The 21,785-nt window shown below is 44.6% G+C and overlaps 2 protein-coding genes across 2 annotated transcripts; one reads left to right on the forward strand and one right to left on the reverse strand.

Annotated features, from left to right (window-relative positions):
• Positions 1-1,545: 1,545 nt before the first annotated feature.
• EID2 (EP300 interacting inhibitor of differentiation 2) lies at positions 1,546-2,984 on the reverse strand. The gene has a single exon (XM_054462707.2). It carries the CDS (start codon positions 2,818-2,820, stop codon positions 2,110-2,112), a length of 711 nt encoding a protein of 236 aa, XP_054318682.2. The 5' UTR covers positions 2,821-2,984; the 3' UTR covers positions 1,546-2,109.
• A 12,899-nt stretch (positions 2,985-15,883) lies between these two features.
• Positions 15,884-18,034, forward strand: LOC129021061 (galectin-10-like). Its single transcript, XM_054466138.2, has 2 exons — positions 15,884-16,011; positions 17,900-18,034. The coding sequence occupies exons 1-2, from the start codon at positions 15,898-15,900 to the stop codon at positions 18,008-18,010; spliced, it is 225 nt and encodes a 74-aa protein (XP_054322113.2). The 5' UTR covers positions 15,884-15,897; the 3' UTR covers positions 18,011-18,034.
• The last annotated feature ends 3,751 nt before the right edge of the window (positions 18,035-21,785 follow it).

A 21,785-nucleotide genomic window follows, 5' to 3' on the forward strand; every position in this document is an offset into this window, starting at 1 on the left:
GGAATATATATGACTCTTAAAAGATATTTAACTGGCTGGGTGCGGTGGCTCACGCCTATAATCCCGCCACTTTGGGAGGCCGAGGTAGGTGGATCACCTGAGGTCAGGAGTTCAAAACCAGCCTGGCCAACATAGTGAAACCCCATCTCTACCAAAAATACAAAAATTAGCCAGGTGTGTTGGTGCATGCCTGTAATCCCAGCTCTTGGGAGGCTGAGGCAGGAGAATCCCTTGAGCCTGGGAGGTGGAGGTTGCAGTGAGCCAAGATCGCGCAATTGCACTCCAGCCTGGACAACAAGAGTGAAACTCCCATCTCAAAAAAAAAAAAAAAAAAAAAAAAAAAAAAATTTAACCTCACTCATAATAAAAACAAATTAAAACTGATATACCATTTTTCAACTATCAGATTCGTGAAAGCCAGATATTATTGATGGTTTAGTGTGTTGGCTAGGCTGTAACAAAACATCCATGATCATTAATTGCTGGTGGGAGTGCAAAGCAGGACACATACAGAATGCTGCATAGCAATATTCATAAAATCTCAAAGGAGTACCTTTGGCCCAGAATGCTCATTTCTGGGGCATCAGCCTACAGATATTACATGTAAAAAGGAATCTAGGTAGCTATTGATTATGAGATACATCATTAGGGCTGGGCGCGGTGGCTCACACCTGTAATCCCAGCACTTTGGGAGGCCAAGGTGGGCGGATCACAAGGTCAAGAGATCAAGACCATCCTGGCCAACATGGTGAAACCCCGTCTCTACTAAAAATACAAAAATTGGCCGGGTGTGGTGATGGGCGCCTGTAGTCCCAGCTACTCGGGAGGCTGAGGCAGGAGAATCACTTGAACCTGGGAGGCGGAGGTTGCAGTGAGCCGAGATTGTGCCACTGCACTCCAGCCTGGCGACAGAGTGAGACTCCCTCTTAAAAAAAAAAAATCATTAGTTTCATGAAAACCTAAGGAAAAAATGATTTATTACAGCATCAAATATAAGATGCACCCACATTTCAGAGATGTTCAAATATGAAGTGAATTTTGGATTGAAGCAATACTATATTTGTGCACATACCACACGATATACAAGATGAACTACTCTAGCAATTTTTTATTCTGCCCCAAAAAAGAGATGGGAAACAACCTAAATGTCCGTCAATATATCCCTGGTTAAGTAAATTTCGACATAACCTCAGAATGGAATAAAATGCCACTTTAAAAAATAATGAGGAAATACAGTGGTTTGGAAGGGTCAACATATGTTCTTAATGAGAAAGCAATGTATAAACCAGTAAATATAATATGCTGACTTCTGTGAAGAAATAAAACAAGTAAACCCAGATTTATATGTGCCTGTGTACACGTAAAGAAACTAGAAGGACGGAAGGTAAACTGTGGCTATTAGAGGTCATGGTTGGTACTGGATGGAGGAAAACAAGAATGGAAGGCTTTTCACTGTATATTTTATATATTTTTTGGCTTGTGAATGGATTTTTTTATATCAAAAAAACTTTGAAAATTAAAAATTGAAAGAAAAAAGTCCAGAAATTTGACGTTCTTGAAAACATGATTTATCACATAATATATACATTTACTTTGCTTGTCACTTGAAATGCCTAAGAAAACACAAAATCAATCTTAAACTAGAAAATTCTATTGAATATGACATGAAGAGAGCACATATTCCGACAATTTCAAGTTCTTTTCATAGCCTTCCAGTCCTAATAACTCAGCGTTAACATCTTATTCTGTTCAGCACTATTTGATAATTTCTTTCATCCTCATGGGCTCTAGCATTGATGTTTCATCAAGTCTCAATTTTATAAAACCATCCTTTACTTTGTAATAAAGCAATGCTGAGAGACATTTTCCATAATGCAGGGGGAAAAACGTGGATCAATCACAAACTCAAAGAACATTACAGTTATAATGCTTTCGACATTTTTTTCTACTTCTGTGATGCTTTTTCAAGATAAGCTTCCCCCTCCCCCTTTTTTTCCCCTCCACCTGTGCACTGTCTTATCGCGATATACTCTTGACTTCTGAAAATCAAGTTGCAGGATTGGTATGACTGGAATGCAGAGGTTCTCTTGAAGTAGTGTCACCACATAACTATTCTCTATTGATAAACTTATCGCAACCAAGTTCTTCTATCAGAGGGTTGATAACTTCAGAGGCAGTCAGAGCTATCGTAAAGGTTAAAATATCGAGGTCCACCCTGTGAGGATTTCGCTGATATTCGGCATCAAACGCTGCTTCCCTTGCTCTGCAGGCTTCCACGAATCGCCTGCGGCGTTCTTCAAGCTCTTGTATTCTGCCTGGAGCAATCGGGTAATTTTCCAGATAGTGGCGAAGAAACTGCTGGTAATTGATTCCTAAAACGCTAAGTGGGTGGCGGAGACGGAGATAGGGCAACGCAGCCAGGCCTCCGTTCCCGTGCCTGGACCTGGGCCTGCCCTCGGGACCCTCTTCGTCCACTGGCTCCCCCAGCAAGCGGGCGACCTCCGCCATCCGGGCTTCCCTGGCCGCCGCCGCCGCCGGGCTTTCCCTGCCCGCCGCGGCTGCCCTGGCCAACGCCGCCGCTGCCACCGGGGCTCCCCTGGCTGCCGCCGCCGGGGCTCCCCTGGCCGCCGCCATCCGACCTTCCCTGGCCGCCGGCACCGGGCCTCCCCTGGCTGCCGCCATCGCGCCTTCCCCAGCCTCCTCAGGCTGTGCCGGGGCCGGCTCCCGCCTCCCGCGGCCTACCTCCGCCTGCGGGACGTCTCTGTCACCATTCGCCGCGCCTGTCTGCGGGACACTGCTGTCTGCGGGCAGCTTGGACATCTCAGACCGTGGGGTCAACTCGGGTGCTCCCAGAGAAACTGGAATAACTGGACAGCGCGATGCGCAGCGGACACCCCAGTGCGCGTGCGTGGGCGCTATGCGCACTGTAAATGCCGTGTGCGTAACCGGGCGCGAGAGCGTAGATTCTACCGCAAACCCTGGGAGCAGTGCGCATGCGTACTTTCCGGGCGCCCGCAGTTCTCCAGATGCCCCCTCGAGGACGGGAAGCGCCAACGCATCTGAAACAGCCCAACGACGAAGGGCGGGGCCGTATGGGACATTTCAACCAGTTTGATGTTTATGAGGAACGCTTACAAGATCGCTTCTTGTAGGCGTTCTCAAGGTTGTGTCCTAGGGTGTTTCTCTTTGTTCTCCAGTGATTATGTGCCACCTCTATTATATATCAAGATATTTTAGATTCATGGTCTTTTCTGGATTTTTAAATTGTTTTTCATTCATTCCATTGCCTGTCTTCACCCATAGGGATCGTCCTAGCTACTAAAGCTTTGTAATTATAGTCTTTTCGTGTTATCTTTAACATTGCATTGACTACCTTGGACATTTGTTTTTCGAGTCTTATTTGTGCAATATAACATGCAGAAAAGTAAACAAAACATAAATATACAGCTGAATGATTTATCACAAAGTGAACATCCGTTTAACTACCACACAGGCCAAGAAATGGAATATTTCCAGCATCCCAGAACCCTTCCTCTTCTTCTTATCACTATCCTTTCCTTTCTACGCAGAAGTAACAACTATGCTGATACTTACGGTAATCACTTTCTTGTTTTTCTTTTCATTTTACCACCTAAGGGTGCATTCCTAATGCTGTAGTTTAGTTTGGTCTGTATTCCGAACTTTATCTATGTGAGAAACACACTCACCTGCGTAATTTTTGTATTTTTAGTAGAGACGAGGTTTCACCCTGTTGGCCAGGATGGTCTCGATCTCTTGATCTCGTGATCTGCCTGCCTCGGCCTCCCAAAGTGCTGGGATTACAGGCGTGAGCCACTGCACTGGCCGCTTTCTTCCCTTTTATGGACTGACCCTGCCTCTACATTCTGTTCCCTTATTGTGACCTTCTAGATGGATGAGCCCTGCGGTTTGTTACATTTGCAGGCTGGCTGCCAGTACTTAGATTTATCATGCCTCAGAAACGGACCATTTAAAATGTTTTCTCACATATACTCTTGTATCTGTTTTTCTGTGCATTATTTTTATGAGATTCACCCATTCACATTTTCTCTTCTTCCCTCCCTCCCTTCCTTCCTTCTTTCCTTCTTTCTTTCATCTCATTCTGTTACCCAGACTGAGAGTGCAGTGGCACAATCACAGCTCAACGTGGCCTCGACCTTCTGAGTTCAAATAATCCTCCCACTTCAGCCTCCTGAGTACCTGGGACTACAGGTGTGCACCACCACACCCAGTTAATTTTTAATTTTTTTGTAGAGACAGGGTCTCCTTATGTTGCCCAGGCTGGTCTCAAACTCCTGGGCTCAAACGACCCGCCTGCCTCAGCCTCCCAAAGTGCTGGGATTATAGCGTGAGCCACCGCACTCAGCCTCCAGCCTACATTTTCATTATGGTTTATAAATACTTTATTTTCTTGATAGTTATTATATTCATTACCATTTTTTTATGAAGTCTCGCTCTGTCGCCCAAGCTGAAGTACAGTGGTGTGATCTTGGCTCACTGAAACCTCTGCCTCACGGTTCCAGTGATGCTCCTGCCTCAGCCTCCTGAGTAGCTGGGATTACAGGTGCGCGCCACCATGCCCAGCTAATTTTTGTATTTTTAGTAGAGACGGGTTTTATTATATTGGCTAGGCTGGTCTCGAACTCCTGACCTCATGATCCGCCAGCCTTTGGCCTCCCAAAGTGCTGAGATTACAGGCGTGAACCACCGTGCCCGGCTTTTTTTATGGGTCTTGTAATATTAAAACATGCATCTTATATACTGGCTCTCCAATTACGTTCTCTTTGTTCTGATTAATGTGAACAAACAAAATCACTTGATTTGATTTTGCTGGTGGTGGTCCCCGTCATGATGCCATGATTCATGACCATCAACAAATGACTTAAGTGACTTATCGTTCTCTGCCCTATCAGAAGTAGCTATTCTGAGGCAGTAAGGTCTCATCCACAGAGCACAAGACTGCATTTTAATTTTCCTGGTCCAAGCACCAAACTAATAAAACACAACAGCTAGTCTACTTGCTGCTTCCCACCAGCATCTCTGCAATCACTAAGTGTGTGGCTCCTTTAAGGCAGCTCCCAGGCTAGGCTGGAGACAGATCTATTGTTCTCACCCTCAGGCTGCCTGGAGAGTCACAAATATTTAACAAAGGAAGTTCCAGACTTAGGTGACAACATATATTATCACAGGAAGAAGTAGAAAGCATAGTAATTTGCTGTAATCCTACAGAAGCAGATATAATCTTGTTCTCTGGACTAAGAATCACCTTACAGCAGAAGCTGAAAGGCCCTCTGATTTTCTAAGAATAGAAATTGCTCTAAGTAAAATGATGGTTTATTAGACAGAAGTGATATAAAAATGGTTCTAGGAAAATGAAGTGAACTAAAATAAGAAGCTACAAATAGAGGAAGGCAGAAAAACTTGGTGATAATGTGAGGGGATACAAACAAAAATTTGAGAGGTAGTCCGGGTTTGCTGTTGCTCCCAAGACTGTGCCTGCCGTGGCTGCAGCATCTTTGTAATTCAAGTATTTCGGGATGACTTGAGGATGACTGCAGCCATGTTGCAGACTAAACCATTAAGGCAGCTGGGATCGGGGCTCCATATTGCTTAAACTCTTTACAGCAGAGGTGTGTGTGTGTGTGTGTGTGTGAGAGAGAGAGAGAGAGAGAATTTGAATCCAATTAATATATATATTTTGAGAGAGTCTGGCTCTGTCATCCAGGCTGGAGTACAGTGGTGCAATATCTTGGTTCACTGCAGCCTCCACCTTCCAGGTTCAAGTGACTCTCCTGGAGAATCCCGCCACTGCACTCCAGCCTGGGCGACACAGTGATACTCTGTCTAGAAAAAGAAAAAAAAAAGACATAGATTCTTGGCTGGGCATGGTGGCTCACGTCTGTAATCTCAGCACTACGGGAGGCCAAGACAGGAGGACTGCTTGAGGCCAGGAATTCGAGACCAGGCCTGGACAACATGGCAAGACCCTGTCTCTAAAAAAAGAAATTAGCCAGACATGGTAGCGTGTGGCTAGCTACTTAGGAGGCTGAGGCAGGAGGATCATTTGAGCCCAGGAGTTCAGGGCTACAATGAGCCCATGATTGTGCTACTGCACTCCAGCTTGGATGACAGAGTAAGACTCTGTCTCAATAGTAATAAAAAAAAAGAAGTAGATTTTTTTCTCCATCCTTTGAATGAGAACTGGTTTATGACTTGTTTGACCCATAAGATGTGGTAGAAATGATGGTTCATCAGTTTCAAGACTAGTGCTCAAGAGGAATTTCATACTTCTCATTCTCTCTCTAACTCTGTAACTCATCTCCACCATGAGGACAAGTCTGGACCGGCTTTCTGGAGGGTGGAAGACCATTCAGAGTGGAGGAATGTAGTCTCAGACAAGGCATTCAAGATCAGTCAGTCTGGCTGGGCTCAGTGGCTCACGCCTGTAAACCCAGCACTTTGAGAGGCCGAGGTGGGCGGATCTGAAACCTCGTCTCTCCTAAAAAGTACAAAAATAAATTGGGCTTGGTGGTGCATGTCTGTAGTCCCAGGAGGCTGAGGCAGGAGAATCGCTTGAACCCAGGAGGCAAAGGCTGCAGTGAGCCAAGATTGCACCACTACACTCTGGCCTGGGCAACAAAGTAAGACTCCGCCTCCAAAAAAAAAAAAATCAGTCAGTCCCCAGCTGACTTACCAACTGGCTCTTAGATGCATAGGCTCAATAAGTGCTTATTGTTTTATGCCACAGTGTTTGATATGATTTGCTATGCAATATCATTGCGGCAACAGATAACTGTTAGCTAATGGTTGCAGAAATTGGTACCAGGAGCTGGGCACTGTCCTAACAAAATCCTGAAGTATGTGCCAGTGGCCTTGGCACTGCATAGTGGATGAAAGGTAGAAAATCAGAAAGGAAACTGTTAGCAAAGCTGCAGAATAGTGAGAAAATTGATATTGGAGGCAGAAAAACTGGTGACCTGTGTGATGATGTAGTGAAACAATTGCTAAACTATCGCCCGAGGTTACTTAGAAGACGGAAAGTATTTCTGATCAACTGTTGTATTTGGATAAGGAAACCTCCAGACATAATGCTGGCTGCTCATATGGCTGAGTATGATAATGCTTAGCAAGAGTGGGGTGAACTATAGAGGTTGACTGATTTTCTGGAAGAATTCAGGGGAAATATAGGGGGACTATGACTTGCTAGGATGGAAAAGAAAACTTTTTCTCACTTCCAGTCTCTCCACCCACAATTTTTTTTTTTTTTTTTTTTTTTTTTTAAGACAGAGTCTCATCGCTCTGTTGCCCAGGCTGGTGTGCAGTGGGGCAATCGTGACTCACTGAAGCCTTGAACTCCTGGGCTTAAGTGATCCTCCCACCTCAGCCTCCCAAGTAGCTAGGACCACAGGCACGTGCCACCCTGCGCAGCTAATTTTTAAAACATGTTTTGTAGAGATGGGGTCTTGCCATATTGCCCAGGCTTATATTGAACTCCTGGGCTCAAGCGATCCTCCCGCCTTGGCCTCCCTAAGTGCTGGGATTATAGGCCTGAGCCATCGTGCCTAGCCACAAAAGATTATCAAGGTGAAAAACAGCCTGTGACTATAGATCAAATTAAAGGTGTGGCCTTCTGACCCTTTGTTATGACTGTTGAAAATACAAAGGTAGTGCTTGGTGAAAAGCCGACCAGTCAGACAAAAGGGTTTCTAGGAAGATTTAAGGGCATGGTCCCTCAGAAACCAGATCTTAAAATAGGAAGAAGTTGGTCTAGAGAGAGAGGTTATTTCTTGAAAACAATAGCGATGTGGTTTCTGGAGGATGGAGTGAAGTATAAGCTGATACATAGCAAGCTTACAAAGTTTGAAAGGGAATTGTATAGGCAGGACTGCCAGCATAGACTTTAAAATTTTTTATTATGTACTTTTTTTTTTTTTTTTTTCGAGACAGGGTCTCTCTCTGTCACCCAGGCTGGAGTGTAGTGGCACAATCTCAGCCTTGCTGTAGCCTCCGCTCTTCAGGCTCAAGTGATCCTCCCACCTCAGCCTCCTGAGTAGCTGGGACTACAGGCATGTGCCACCATGCTCGGCTATTTTTTTGTATTTTTAATAGAGATGGAGTTTTGCCATGTTGCCCAGGCTGGTCTTGAACTCCTGAGCTCAAGCAATCCACCTGCCTTGGCCTCCCAAAGTGCTGTGATTATAGATGTAAGCCACTGTGCCTGGCCCATTTTTAAATTTTAATTCTTGGCTGGGTGCAGAGGCTCATGCCTATAATCCCAGCACTTTGGGAGGCTGAGGCAGGCAGATCACCTGAGGTCAGGAGTTCAAGATGAGCCTGGCCAACATGGTGAAACCCCGTCTTTACTAAAAGTACAAAAATTAGCCGGGTGTGATGGCACGTATCTGTAATCCCAGCTACTCAGGAGGCTGAGACAGGAGAATCGCTTGAACCTGGGAGGCGGAGGTTGAGGTGAGCCAAATTTGTACCATTGCACTCCAGCCTGGGTGACAGAGTGAGATTTTGCCTCAAAAAGAAAAAAAAATTAAATTCTTTTAGAGGCAGAGTCTTGCATTGTTGTTCAGACTGAACATGAATAATCAGGTTGTTTGTTTCCTTGCTATTGGGTTGTTTGAGTTCCTTATAAACTTTGGATATTAACCTATTATCAAATGTATGGTTTGCAAATCTTTTCTCCCATTCCATAGGTTGTCTTTTCACTCTATTGATTGATTCATTTGATGGGCAAAAGCTTTTTAGTTTGATGTAATCTCACTTGTCTATTTTTGCTTTTGCTGCCTGTGCTTTTGGGGTTATATCCAAAAAAAAAATAGTTCAGATCAATGTCAGTAGCTTTTATCCTATGTTTTCTTCTAGTAGTTTTACAGGTTTAGGTCTTATATTTAATTGTTTAATCCATTGTGAATTGATTTTTGGATGTGGTATGAGATCAGGGTCCAATTTCATTCTTCTACATGTGGACTTTCCATTTTCCCGGCACCATTTACTAAAGAGATTGTCCTTTCCCTATTGTGTGTTCTTGGCAACTTTGTCAAAGATCAATGGACTCTAGATGTGTGCATTTATTTCTCTCTTCTGTTCCATGGGTCTCTGGGTCTGTTTTTATGGCAGTACCATGTTGTTTTGATTATTCTAGATCACACTGAAGACTCTGACTCTGAGTAGGATGGTATGACTGATGGAAGATAGTTGCAAATTCTTGGACACTCTTCCCTTTGATGGGTGGAGTTTAGTCTCTCTCCTCCTGAATCTGGGCTGGCCTTAGGCAGTCACTTACGATGAAGAAAATGCAGTGAAAGCAACACTGTGTGACTTCAGAGACGAGGCCAAAAGCACTCTTGTAGCTCTGAGATAGGAGGTGGGACTTGACTCCATAGGCGGGGCTTGGACACTGGACCAGACTGAAGACTAGGTAAAACAAGGCCAGGCAAAAGCAGCTTTTAATCAGACACACCCACCAGTGTACCATGTCAATTTACTGTTGCCGTGGCAACACCCAGGAGTTACCACCCCTTTCCATAGCAATAACTCAATGATTACTACCCCTTCCCTAGAAATTTCTGCATAAACCGTCCCTTACTCTGCATGCAATTAAAAGTGAGTATAAATAGGACTGCAAACGGCCCAAGCAGCTACTCTCTCTAGCCCTGCCTTGCAGGAGCAGTCACCGAGCTGTAACATTGCCTCTTCAATAGAGCTGTTTTCTTCTATCTCTGGCTTGCCCTTGAATTCTTTCCTGGGCAAAGCCAAGAACCCAGTGGGCTAAGCACCACTTTGGGGCTCCTGGCCCTGCATCAGCTTCTGCCTTGCTCTCTTCTGCCTTGCCTACTCTTCAGACCTTCTCTCTTGGGTTGCTTCGTCTAGGAACCCGGCCCTGTGGAAAGCCCAAGCCACAGGGAGGCCACATCATGCGCTCTTACTTTTCTTCCACCTTATTGGCCACTCTTACCATCATTGCTGCATTTATTCCAGCACTACTCTATGTCGAAAAGCTTTACACACATAAGCTCATCAAATCTTCATCTAATGATCTCTGTTCCACCTATAATCCCTTCTTATATACTTTGTATTGATTTTGCAGAACATGGAAGCATATCTCTAATGGACTTCAAGCTCTAAAGGACATGAAATTGTCTCCATCCTTCTTGTCTTCCCCTTGCTTGGTAGCCGTTGAAGGACACCCAGGATCTCAACTCAGGGGAAAACAGAAGGTTATGCTGGAGTCTCAGAACTCTTAGTATAAACTCTCTAACTCCTGGAGACACTGTTAAGAATTATTGAAAGCTTGGAAATAAGGCTGGTCTGGAACTCCTGACTTCAGGTGATCCGCCTGCCTCAGCCTCCCAAAGTGCTAGGATTACAAGTGTGAACCACTGCGCCTCCCTAGAATTTGACCATTTATGCTAAGGCATGTTGAGACAGATTTTAGCCTCAGATCTTCCAGGCCAATGGACCCCTCGCTTCTAAAAGAGTTCCAGCGTTGGGTTCTGATCATGTCCCAGTTTTTTTTTTTTTTTCTGTAGATACAGGGTCTTGCTATGTTGTCCAGGCTGGTCTCAAACTCCTGGCTCAAGCGATCTCCCGCCTCAGCCTCTGAAAGTGCTGGGATTACTGGTATGAGCCCCACTGTACTCAGTTTATGTCCCAGTCTTATTGGTTCCTAGGGGAGGAATTGTTGGTTCCAGGTGTAGTTAGAGGTCAAAACGTTTTCTATTTTGCATACTCAGGCAACATGACTTGCAATTTTGGTTCTGTTATACCTACAAGGTAACTTGATTTTTTTTTTTTTTTTTTTGAGATGGAGTTTTACTCTTGTTGCGCAGGCTGGAGTGCAGTGGTGTGATCTTGGCTCACTGCAACCTCCACCTCCTGGGTTCGGGTTCCAGCGATTCTCCTGCCTCAGCCTTGCGAGTAGCTGGGATTACAGGCATGTGCCACCACGCCCAACTAATTTTGTATTTTTAGTAGAGGCGGGGGGTTTCTCCATGTTGGTCAGGCTGGTCTCGAACTCCCAACCTCAGGTGATCTGCCCGCCGCAGCCTCCCAAAGTGCTGGGATTACAGGCGTGAGCCACCGCGCTCGGCCGACATTTTGTTATCAACAGAATAGGCCCAGTTTGGGCTGGTCCCACAGCTACAGCAACCTTTATTCAGTTTATGTATCCTCAATTTCTCAAATTTTCTTTGAGCCAATTTTACCATCTTGCCAGCTCCCTGATAAATGAGTTAAATAAGTCTCTGAACCATGGGTCACATTGTGTTTACATGAGATTTTTTTTTAATTTTTAATTTTTTTTTTGAGACAGAGTCTCACTCTGTCACCCAGGCTGGAGTACAGTGGCATGATCTCCGCTCACTGCAACCTCTGCCTCCTGGGTTCAAGTGATTCTCCTGCCTCAGCCTCCCCAGTAGCTCATGCCTCAACCTCCTAAATAGCTGGGATTACAGGCATGCGCCAACACCCCTGGCTAATTTGTGTATTTTTAGTAGAGACGGAGGTTTCACCATGTTGGCCAGGCTGGTTTTGAACTCCTGACCTCAAGTGATCCACCTGCCTCAGCCTCCCAAAGCGCTGGGAGTATTGGTGTGAGCCACTGTGCCTGGCCAGCCTTATACATGCTAAAGAACATTACCTGCTTATTATTTCTTTATTTGAAAATAAAATCAACTTAGGCCAATTCATCATTTTTTTTTCTTTTTTGACACTGAGTCTCGCTCTGTCACCCAGGCTGTAGTGCAGTGGCACTATCTCGGCTCACTACAGCCTCTGCTTCTCAGGTTCAAGTGATTCTCTTGCCTCAGCCTCCGGAGTAGCTGGGATTACAGGCCCCAGCCACCTTGCCCAGCTAATTTTTGTATTTTTAGTAGAGACGGGGTTTCGCCATGTTGGCCAGGCTGGTCTCAAACTCCTGACCTCAGGTGATCCGCCTGCCTTGGTCTCTCAAAGTGCTGGGATCACAGGCATGTGCCACTGCGTCTGGCTTATCTTTTCTTTTAGTGAAAGAAATAAAATGCAAGAACAGAACTTATCCTAAAGTTAAATCATCCTAGTTCACAAAAGGAGCCTGAAAATGATAGAAGCATAAGGTATAGGAGAAGTCCTTTCCCCTAAGTCACTGCTGCGAACAGATCCTGGAAATAAACATTTGCACATAAACCTCTAAGTAGAGGCCATGATCAGAACCCAACACTGGAACTCTTTTAGAAGCGAGGGGTCCATTGGTCTGGAAGACCTTTCCCTGCAGGTTGAAGAGGAATAAATACCACCTCAAATAAGGTGATTTGAAAAGGTGTTAAACAGGCAGGGCGCAGGGGCTCATGCCTGTAATTCTGGCACTTTGGGAGGCTGAGGCAGGAGACTCTTTGAAGCCAGGAATTTGAGACCCACCTGGGCTACAAAGCCAGACTCTGTTTCTACAAAAACACACAAAAATTAGCCAGGCATGGTGGTGCACACCTGTGTGGTCTCAGCTACCATATAAGGATGACAAATAAAAGGAACAACCTGGCTGGGTACGGTGGCTCGCACCTGTAATTCCAGCACTTTGAGAGGCTGAGGTGGCAGATTGCTTGAACCCAGGAGTCTGAGACTGGCTTGGGCAAGATAGCAAGACCTTGTCCCTATTATTTAAAAAAATAAATAAAAAAGAAAAGAATTACCTATGGTAGGTATTTTTTTTTTAATTAGAAAGGCAGCCAACTTCCAGAAGAAAAATAAAATAAAATAAAATAAAAGACAATTAAATCCCTTGTAGGGGCCAAGGGCTTTGGTCCTCTCAAGGTTGCTGACAAATCAATTTGCAAAGGGCAGATTAATTGGAGAAAAGGCGTACAAATTTATTTAACATGTATACACAAGCACTTTCAGATTGAAGACCCAAAGATACAGGAAAAATGGTTCATTTTTATGCTTAGGTTTGAAACTACCTTTGCATGAATGATAACAGTGAGAAAATCATGACAGTGGAAGAGATCTGATCTAACAAATGCCCATCTTGCGATTTTTTTTCTTTTGGTTTTGTTTTCGAGATGATGTCTTGCTGTCTCCCGGTCTGGAGTGCAAAGGCACGATCATGACTCACTGCAGCCTCGATCTGGCGACCCTCCCACCTGAACCTACCAAGTAGCCGGGACTACAAGTGGGTGCCACCATGCGTGGCTAATTAATTGTTTTTTAGCAGAAATAATCTTGATATGTTTCCCAGGCTGTTCTTGAACTCTTGGCCTTTGGTGATCCTTCCCCAGTCTGCAGTCAGCCTGCTTCATCCTTTAAGGTGCTAGAATTACAAGTGTGAGCCACTGTGCTCGGCCTCCTCTCCTTTTTTGTGGCTATCTTGACACTGAGTTTTTGAATAGTCCAGGCCAGTTGTTTTGTATAATGTCCCATACTTCTGGGATTGTCTGATTGTTTTTTCCTTTTTTTTTGAGAAGGGGTTTTGCTCTTGTTGCCCAAGCTAGAGTGCAATGGCATGATCTCGCTCACTGCAACCTCCACCTCCCAGCTTCAAGTGATTCTCCTGCCTCAGCCTCCCGAGTAGCTGGGATTACAGGCATGCGCCACCATGCCTAGCTAATTTTTTGTATTTTTATAGAGATGGGGTTTCTCCATGTTGGTCAGGCTGGTCTCAAACTCGCGACCTCAGGTGATCCGCCCGCTTCAGCATTCCAAAGTGTTGGAATTACAGGCGTAAGCCACGGCGCCTGGCATCTGATTGCTTCCTTATGATTAAACTGTCCTTTCCCCTAAGTCACTGCTGCGAACAGATCCTGGAAGTAAACATTTGCACATAAACCTATAAGCGGAGGCCAGGACTCAGCCAGGCGCAGTAGCTCACGCCTGTAATCCCAGCAGTTTGGGAGGCCAAGGCAGGTGGATCACTTGAAGTCAGGAGTTTGAGATCAGTCTGGCCAACATGGTGAAACTCTATCTCTATTAAAAATAGAAAAAAAAAATTAGCTGGGCGTGGTGGCACATGCCTGTAATCTCAACTACTCGGGAGGCTGAGGCAGGAGAATTGCTTGAACCCAGGAGGCGGAGGTTGCAGTGAGCCAAGATCGGGCCACTGCACTCCAGCCTGGGTGGCAGAATGAGATTCCACCTTAAAAAAAAAAAAAAAAAAAAAAAAAGAGGCCAGGACTCAGAGCATCCTGGAAACGGTTGTGCAGAATCCACACTCCAGCTAGGAACACTGGGGAAAGTGGAGCCCACCGTTTTCTCTCTCCTTACCGTCGGGTCAGGCTTCTGCCCACTAGAGGGCAGCCAAGTCAAAATCTTGATAGAAACAAGTTCTAAAGACGTATCCAGATTTGCTATCTCTTCTGAGATAGTGTTTTTTAAAAATTTTTTTTGAATTAAGGCCTGGCTCTGTCGCTCAGGCTGGAGTGCAGTGGCACGATCTCGGCTCACGGCAACCTTTGCCTCCTGGGCTCAAGCTATCCTCCTGCCTCAGTCTCACGAATAGCTAGGATTACAAATGCATGCCACCATGCCCGGCTAATTTTTGTAGAGACGGGGTTTCGCCATGTTGTCCAGGCTGGTCTTGAACTCCTGGGCTCAAGAGATCCACCTGCCTTGGCCCCTGAAAGTGTTGGGATTACAGGCGTGAGCCATCAGGCCCGGCCTTCTGAGATTGTTAATGTGAAAAATTCTATCGAAGTTGTCTATCAAAGTTGTCATGCACCATTTGTCTCTTATGAGTGTTCTTTTATTAGAGACGGAGTCTTGCTCTGTCACCCAGGCTGGAGAGCAATGGTGTGATCTCGGCTTACTGCAAACGCCTCCTCCCAGGTTCAAGTGATTTTCCTGCCTCAGCCTCCCGAGTAGCTGGGATTACAGGCGCTCGCTACCATGCTGGCTAATTTTTGTGTTTTCAGTAGAGGTGGGGTTTCACCATGTTGGTCAAGCTGGTCTGGAACTCCTGACCTCAGGTGATCTGCCCACCTCTGGCCTCCCAAAGTGCTGGGATTACAGGCGTGAGCCACCGTGCCTGGCCCTTTTGAGTGTTCTTTTGGGACCCTGTCAGAGCAACTTACTAAGTACTTCCTCTATTGTTAACTTGTTGAGTCGATGTCTCCTCTGAAATTTTGTGTATATTTTGAGGAGATGGACTATTTCTAGAGGTATCTCCAGAACTGAAACTGTTGTTTCCTGTAAGTCTACGAATACTGACTTCTCTTTTTTTTCCCTTTGAGACAAGGTCTTGTTCTGTCACTCAGGCTGGTGCAATCATGGCTCACTGCAGCTTCGACCTCCTGGGCTCAACTGATCCTCCTACCTCTGCCTCCTGAGTAGCTGGGACTATAGGCATATGCCACCATGCCTGGCTAATTTTTTTTGTTTTTGGTATATTTTGTAGAGATGGGGTTTTGCCATGTTGCCCAGGTTCTGACTTTTAATAAACAAAAAATTTGGTCTCTGTATGTTTCTTTTCCCCTTTATATTTCACTGAAGAAAATGAAGGTGGGCTTATTCATGGGGCTGGGCCAGTAAAATTAGGCTACACTCATATAAGCATTTCCCCAAATCCTCCTAATACCTCTTGTGGAAAACGGCATCCGCCACATAATACCATCAATTCTGTGACAAATTATTCTAACCTGCTGGTTCTCAATCCTGTCTGCACATTGAAATCACAGGGGAATGACATCTACTGATGCCCCCGTCTCTCTCTCAGAGATTCTGAGCGGGGAAGGAATTCATGTTGGTGTAAGTGTGTGCCCCACAAGGGAAGGACCTGCCCAACACACTGTGTGCTTTGCCCTCAGCAAGGAGCCACAGCTGCAGGTGGATTTCCACACTGGGTTGGATGAGGACTCAGACATCGCCTTCCATTTCCGAGTGCACTTTGGCCATTGTGCGGCCATGAACAGCCATGACTGGGGGGTCTGTAAGTGTGAGGTGAAATCTGACAATGTGCCCTTTGAGGATGGCCAATCATTTGACCTGCGCATCTCAGTGCTGGACAGTGAGTACCAGGTGAGCACCCCAGGAGCTCCCAGCGTGCAGCCTCTGTGGACCCCCAGAGCAGGAGGTAGCTGTCCCTGCCCTGGCCCCACCAGTCCCTCGGGGTCCATCTGCCATAACTACTCCTGCCCCAGGCTTTTCATCACAGAGCACCCTCTGCTTGCACTGCCACCCTCAGCTCTTTCCCAAATCTGACCAAGGTCAAGGTTGGTTCACCTGCCATTTCCCCCAAGGTGGAGAATCATTTCCATAGCTATCATTTCTGCTCATGCTGTTATTTACATTTTCATGTGGCCAAATAGATAAAATACATATATGAATCAAATTATTTTAGTCAGTCAAAAATTAACTCTTCCTTTCACTCCCGAACCTCACTCCTACTCCCCAGAACAGCACTACCAGCTTCTCTGCTCTCCTTCCAGAGATAATCTACCATTAGAGAACTGTATATTTCCTCTTCCTCATTTATATAATATGCTTTCATTCCTTTTTGTATATATGCCTATACACATATTCATATATACATATATACATATATGCTTTCATTTCTTTTTAAACAAATGCTGGTATAAATGTCTTTGTACATTACACTTGAGAAGCTAGAGTCAATTTATAGTCAAAGAACATATCTTGGAGAATTCATCTGTCTATGGTGCTGCTTCATTTTCCTTTTTTTTTTTTTTGAGATGGAGTTTTGCTCTTGTTGCTCAGGCTGGAGTGCAATGGTGCGATCTCGGCTCACCGCAACCTCCACCTCGCAGGTCCAAGCGATTCTCCTGCCTCAGCCTCCCAAGTAGCTGGGATTAAAGACATGCACCACCACACCCAGTTAATTTTTTGTATTTTTAGTATAGATGGGGTTTCTCCATGTTGGTCTGGCTGGTCTCGAACTCCTGACCTCAGGTAATCTGCCCACCTCGGCCTCCCAAAGTGCTGGCATTACAGGCATGAGCCACCGCGCTTGGCCTGCTGCTTCATTTTGTAAAGATTGCATAATATGCCAGTAGAAGGATTATCCAAAATTATTGAACTTAACCCTTTTGATGGTTACTGCGTGGTTTTTAGTATTTTGCTCTCACAAAGGGTGCTGTACTAAGTTTCTAATCAACTCTTTTGTAATTATCAACCTACCAATACTTATATTGGAGGATACTTACACAGACATAAAATAATTGGTTGAAAATTGTGTGAAAATATCTGGTTAAAATTTCATAAATTAATACCTTTAAGATGACTTTCTTCATAGCTACAGCAATACAGATTATATTCAGACTTTCTCCCCTTCTCTAACGGGTAGGCCAAAAGATGAACATAGGGTTATTCGCTCTAAGTGAGGCATCTTTTCATATGCCTACTATAGGCGGCTAAAATAACATCCTATGTTTTGCAACATCTGTCCTGTTCCACCTCTCTAAGAACACTTGGGTTTCATTCTTGGCCACCTCCAGCCCAGACCTGGGCTACTCCAGAGAGAAACTGGGACATCAGCAGTGAATGGGAGTCACAGTTGGTGGAACTTAAAAGTACGCACTCAATAAACATTGTCAAGCACTAACCTCGTGGTAGGCTCTGTGCAAGATGCAGGAATTCAAGGTCATGAGACACAATCCCTGGCCATGGGGATCTTCCAGGCTAGAGGGGAGATCCAGCAAACATGGACCATGTGACAAAGAGGGGTAGAGCCTCACTGGAAGAATGAGAGGAAACATTGAAAATGCAGTGAGCAACTGTCTCAGATAGCCAGAAAATGTAGTCTGTAAACAGAAGTGAGTCTGCCGGGTTTTGATGTATAATTAGGAGTTTTCTGGGTGGATGTTTTAGGTACTAGGGCAGAGTGGAGGGGAGGCTGAAAGCTTGTTTGGTGAAATACTGTCTTTCTGATGCATTTTTCCTCTTGCAGGTAATGGTAAGTGGCCAACACTGCTACAGCTTTGCCTATCGACTCCTGCCAGGGTCTGTGAAGATGGTGCAAGTGTGGAGAGGTGTCTCCCTGACCTCAATGTGTGTCTGAGATTGAGGTGATGACCACACTCCCCATTGTCAAGGAATCTCTCTTTCTACGTGACCATGCGGTTCCCAGAGCCTGCTGACAGCATGATCCCTCCTCACTCCTTCCCCTACACTTGCTCATTAAAACTTCACCAAACTTCACAGGATTTTGGCTTTTGCTTGAAGGGTAAAAAGCGGAAGTGATCATCACCAAGAGGGCCTGAGGGGTTTCATGGGAGGATCAAAAGAAATCAAAGAGGATAAAGCTTCCTGTGGCACAAGGAGTGATTGACAAGGTCCCTGGAATGTCTGACACTACATTAGGAACAACGTCCATCTATAGCATGTAGTTGACGTCAGAGATTCTGACCCAAAATCCTTACCCAGTTTCAGATGATGGACAGCCCTGAAAGGTTAGGTAGCTGTTAACAGCCACACAGGTGTAACTGGAGGCTTTGGGAGAAACCTTTTAATTTGGGGAAAATTAGATGAAATTTCCTAATTTTTTCAGTTGTTCCAAGAATGTTGTATATCAACACTTGCCTGGCTTTATGTGGGATACCCAGATGGAATTGAAGGAAAAATATGACAAAGTTAGCATCAGAAATTTTCAATCCAAGTAATCATTAGAGAACCACAGAAATTCAACAATTGCCCTCAAATAATTCCTTTTTCCCCCCCTTGTTTCAAAATAATTGCAATCTCGGCAACTTAATGAGACCCTGTCTCTACAAAAAGAACTTTTTTTGTGGGCGTGGTGGCACCTACTTGTAGTCCCAGCTTCTCAGGAGGCTGAGCCCAGGAATTGGAAGCCGCAGTGCTAATATTGTCCTTGATGTCCAAGACCCCTAAACTTGTTCTTTCTCTGTGGTGCTGTCCATAGTGTTGAGTATGGGTGCATCTGGGCTTCTGTTTGCAAGAGAAGGATGAACAGGACAGAATAATAAAGGTTTCTTTTGTTTTTGATGAATTATAGCTCAAAATCTCTATGATGGATAAAGCATAAATAGACTTTGGATTTTCAGACCAAAGTTTATGAATTGTTCTATATTTTTCTAGCATGAGTTCTTATGCAACAGAGTTTAAGGTTGGAGAAAAACTGAATTTTCGTTAATAGTCGTATGTGGATCACTCAATAATTATGAAAATGTTTTCCTTATATTTATTCCTGAAAAACAAGCTTCTATTAACATTGCTCCTTATTTTATAAAACTACAATGGTAGTTTTTTACTGGCCTATCGTGGTGGCTCACGCCTGTAATCTCAGCACTTTGGGAGGCCGAGTCAGGTGGATCACATAAGGTCAGGAGTTCAAGACCAGCCTGGCTAACATGGTGAAACCCCGTCTCTACTAAAAATACAAAAATTAGCCAGGCGTGCTGGTGTGTGCCTGTGGTCCCAGCTACTTGGGAGGCTGAGGCAGGAGAATCACTTGAACCCGGGAGGCAGAAGTTGCAGTGAAACGAGATCGCACCACTGCACTCCAGTCTGGGCGACAGAGTGACACTCGATCTCAAAAAAAAAAAAAAAAAAAAAAAAAAAAGAAGTTCTTGTAAATATCAGAAAGGGAAGATTTCCACCAGAAAGACCTTAAGTGCCCGTGTAAGAGGTTTGTTTACACTTTGTTCTGAAGACATTGATGAGCTACAATAGAGGAAGGTACCATAACCATCTTCTGACAATAGAAATCTCTTATTGAATGGGACAATGAATGAAGGCCAAGTGTTCATCACACCTGAAAATTCAATGTAAAATTCTCTGCAGTGTGGAGAGAAATCTTAATATAGGAGTTGGGGGATGCCAATTTCATGGGGCCAGACACAGAGAGGATGCTCAAAATGTGTGTGTGAAGGGAGTACAGAAATGAGTGTCTGAGCAAATGTGCCCAGTTATTACCAGAAAAACTAAGGGAGGCATTGTTTCTTATGTATCTCTGATACTTCCTCCCATCTCACTTGGTAGTTGCTATGGTTTGAATCCATGCCCCAAAGTTCACGTGTTGAAAAGTTATTCCCCAATGCAAGTGTTTCAAGGTTGGGTCTAATGCGGGGTGATTAGGTCATGAGGGCTCTGAATTATAATTAGATTAATGTCATTTCCAATGGAGTGACTTACTTATTATGAAAGTAAGATTGCTGTAAAAGCAAGTTTGGTCCACAGGTAGTCTCTTGACCTCCTTCCTTCTTTCCCTTTCTCCTTCTGCCATGGGATGATGTAGCACAAAAGCCCTGGCCAGATGCCAGTGCTGTGCTCATGGATTTTCCAGCCTCAAGAATTATAAGCCAAATAAATGTTTGTTTATTATAAATCATCCAGTTTGCTATAGCAGCACAATATGGACTTAGATGGTGGTGAAGCACTGTTGCAGGCCAGCAGAACAGAAATCACTGGTATAAGGAGAAATTCTACAAGATGACCCAGACCCTACCAGGGGCTTACCTTCAGCCTAGCACCTGAATATGCTGAGGCAAGTGAATCAGGAGGAACTGAGGACAGAATCCAGGCTTCACTGGCTGCCTCTGTATTGGTGACAGCAGAAAGACGAGTATAGGATGGTGTCTTCTATCCCATGGTGGCCTCTTTACCAGCACAGCTGACCAGTGCATGGGTCCCTCCACCTCTCAAGATACAGGCACAGTGATGAGAAATAGTGCCCATGTAGGTCCTGGAGAAAAAAAAAGTCAAATCCAAGATATGTAATGTCCAAAAATGACTTTGGAAGTGCCATTTTTTTTTTTAGATGGAGTTTTGGTCTTGTTGCTCAGGCTGGAGTGCAATGGCGTGATCTCGGCTTACCGCAACCTCCGCCTCCCAGATTCAAGGAATTCTCCTGCCTCAGACTCCTAAGTAGTTGGGATTACAGGCATGCGCCACCACACCTGGCTAATTTTGTATTTTTAGTAGAGACAGGGTTTCTCCATGTTGGTCAGGCTGGTCTTGAACTCCCCACTTCAGGTGATCCACCCACCTTGGCCTCCCAAAGTGCTGGGATTACGGATGTGAGCCACCGCGCCCGGCCTAGAAGTGCCTATTTTATTGTGTCCAACACTTGAACCCTTTACAATGCTATTATAATTATAACAGTGTGGTGCTTGCTTAAGGAGAGACACATAAATCAATGGAATATAATAGAGATCCCAGAAATAAACACTCGCATACACAGTCATGTGAGAGTCCACAGTGGGCCAAGACCATCTCACTGGGAAAGGACAGTCGTTTCAACACATGATGCTGGGGAAACTGGACTTACACATGCAAAATAATGCGGTTGGGGCCTTTACCTTATAACATATGCAAAAATTAACTCAGAATGTATCACAGAATACATGTAAGACCTACAACGATAAAATTCTTTGAAAAAAACATAGACGCATATCTTCATGACATCAAATTTGGCAATGATTTCTTGGGGATGACTCCAAAGGCACAAATAACAAAGGAAAAAACAGATAAACTGGACTCCCTCAAAACTGAAAACTTCATCAAAGGCCATTCTGGAAAGACTAAACAGTCAACTCACAGAATGGAAGATAATTTGCGGATCAGCTATCTGATAAGAGATTATTATCTAGAATAAATAGAGACCTTCTAGAATCCAACAACAATGGCACAAAACTCTCCCGATTTAACAATGACCAAATAGCTTCAACAGACATGTCTCCGGAACAGATATAAAAGTGGCCAGTAGGCACATGAAAATATACTCAACTTCACAGTCATTGGGGAAATGCAGAATCAAAGCCATAGTGAGATAGCACTTCACTCTCCCTAGGATGGCTGTTATTTTAAGGTGCAAA

This window comes from Pongo pygmaeus, chromosome 20 (assembly GCF_028885625.2).
Source record: "Pongo pygmaeus isolate AG05252 chromosome 20, NHGRI_mPonPyg2-v2.0_pri, whole genome shotgun sequence".
Lineage (NCBI taxonomy): Eukaryota > Metazoa > Chordata > Mammalia > Primates > Hominidae > Pongo > Pongo pygmaeus.

Coding starts and splice junctions, on each gene's coding strand:
- EID2 (XM_054462707.2), bottom strand. CDS start 2,820: ATGTCCAAGCTGCCCGCAGACAGCAGTGTCCCGCAGACAGGCGCGGCG.
- LOC129021061 (XM_054466138.2), top strand. CDS start 15,898: ATGAACAGCCATGACTGGGGGGTCTGTAAGTGTGAGGTGAAATCTGAC. Junction 16,012..17,899: donor TGCTGGACAGTGAGTACCAG/GTGAGCACCCCA, acceptor TTCCTCTTGCAG/GTAATGGTAAGTGGCCAACA.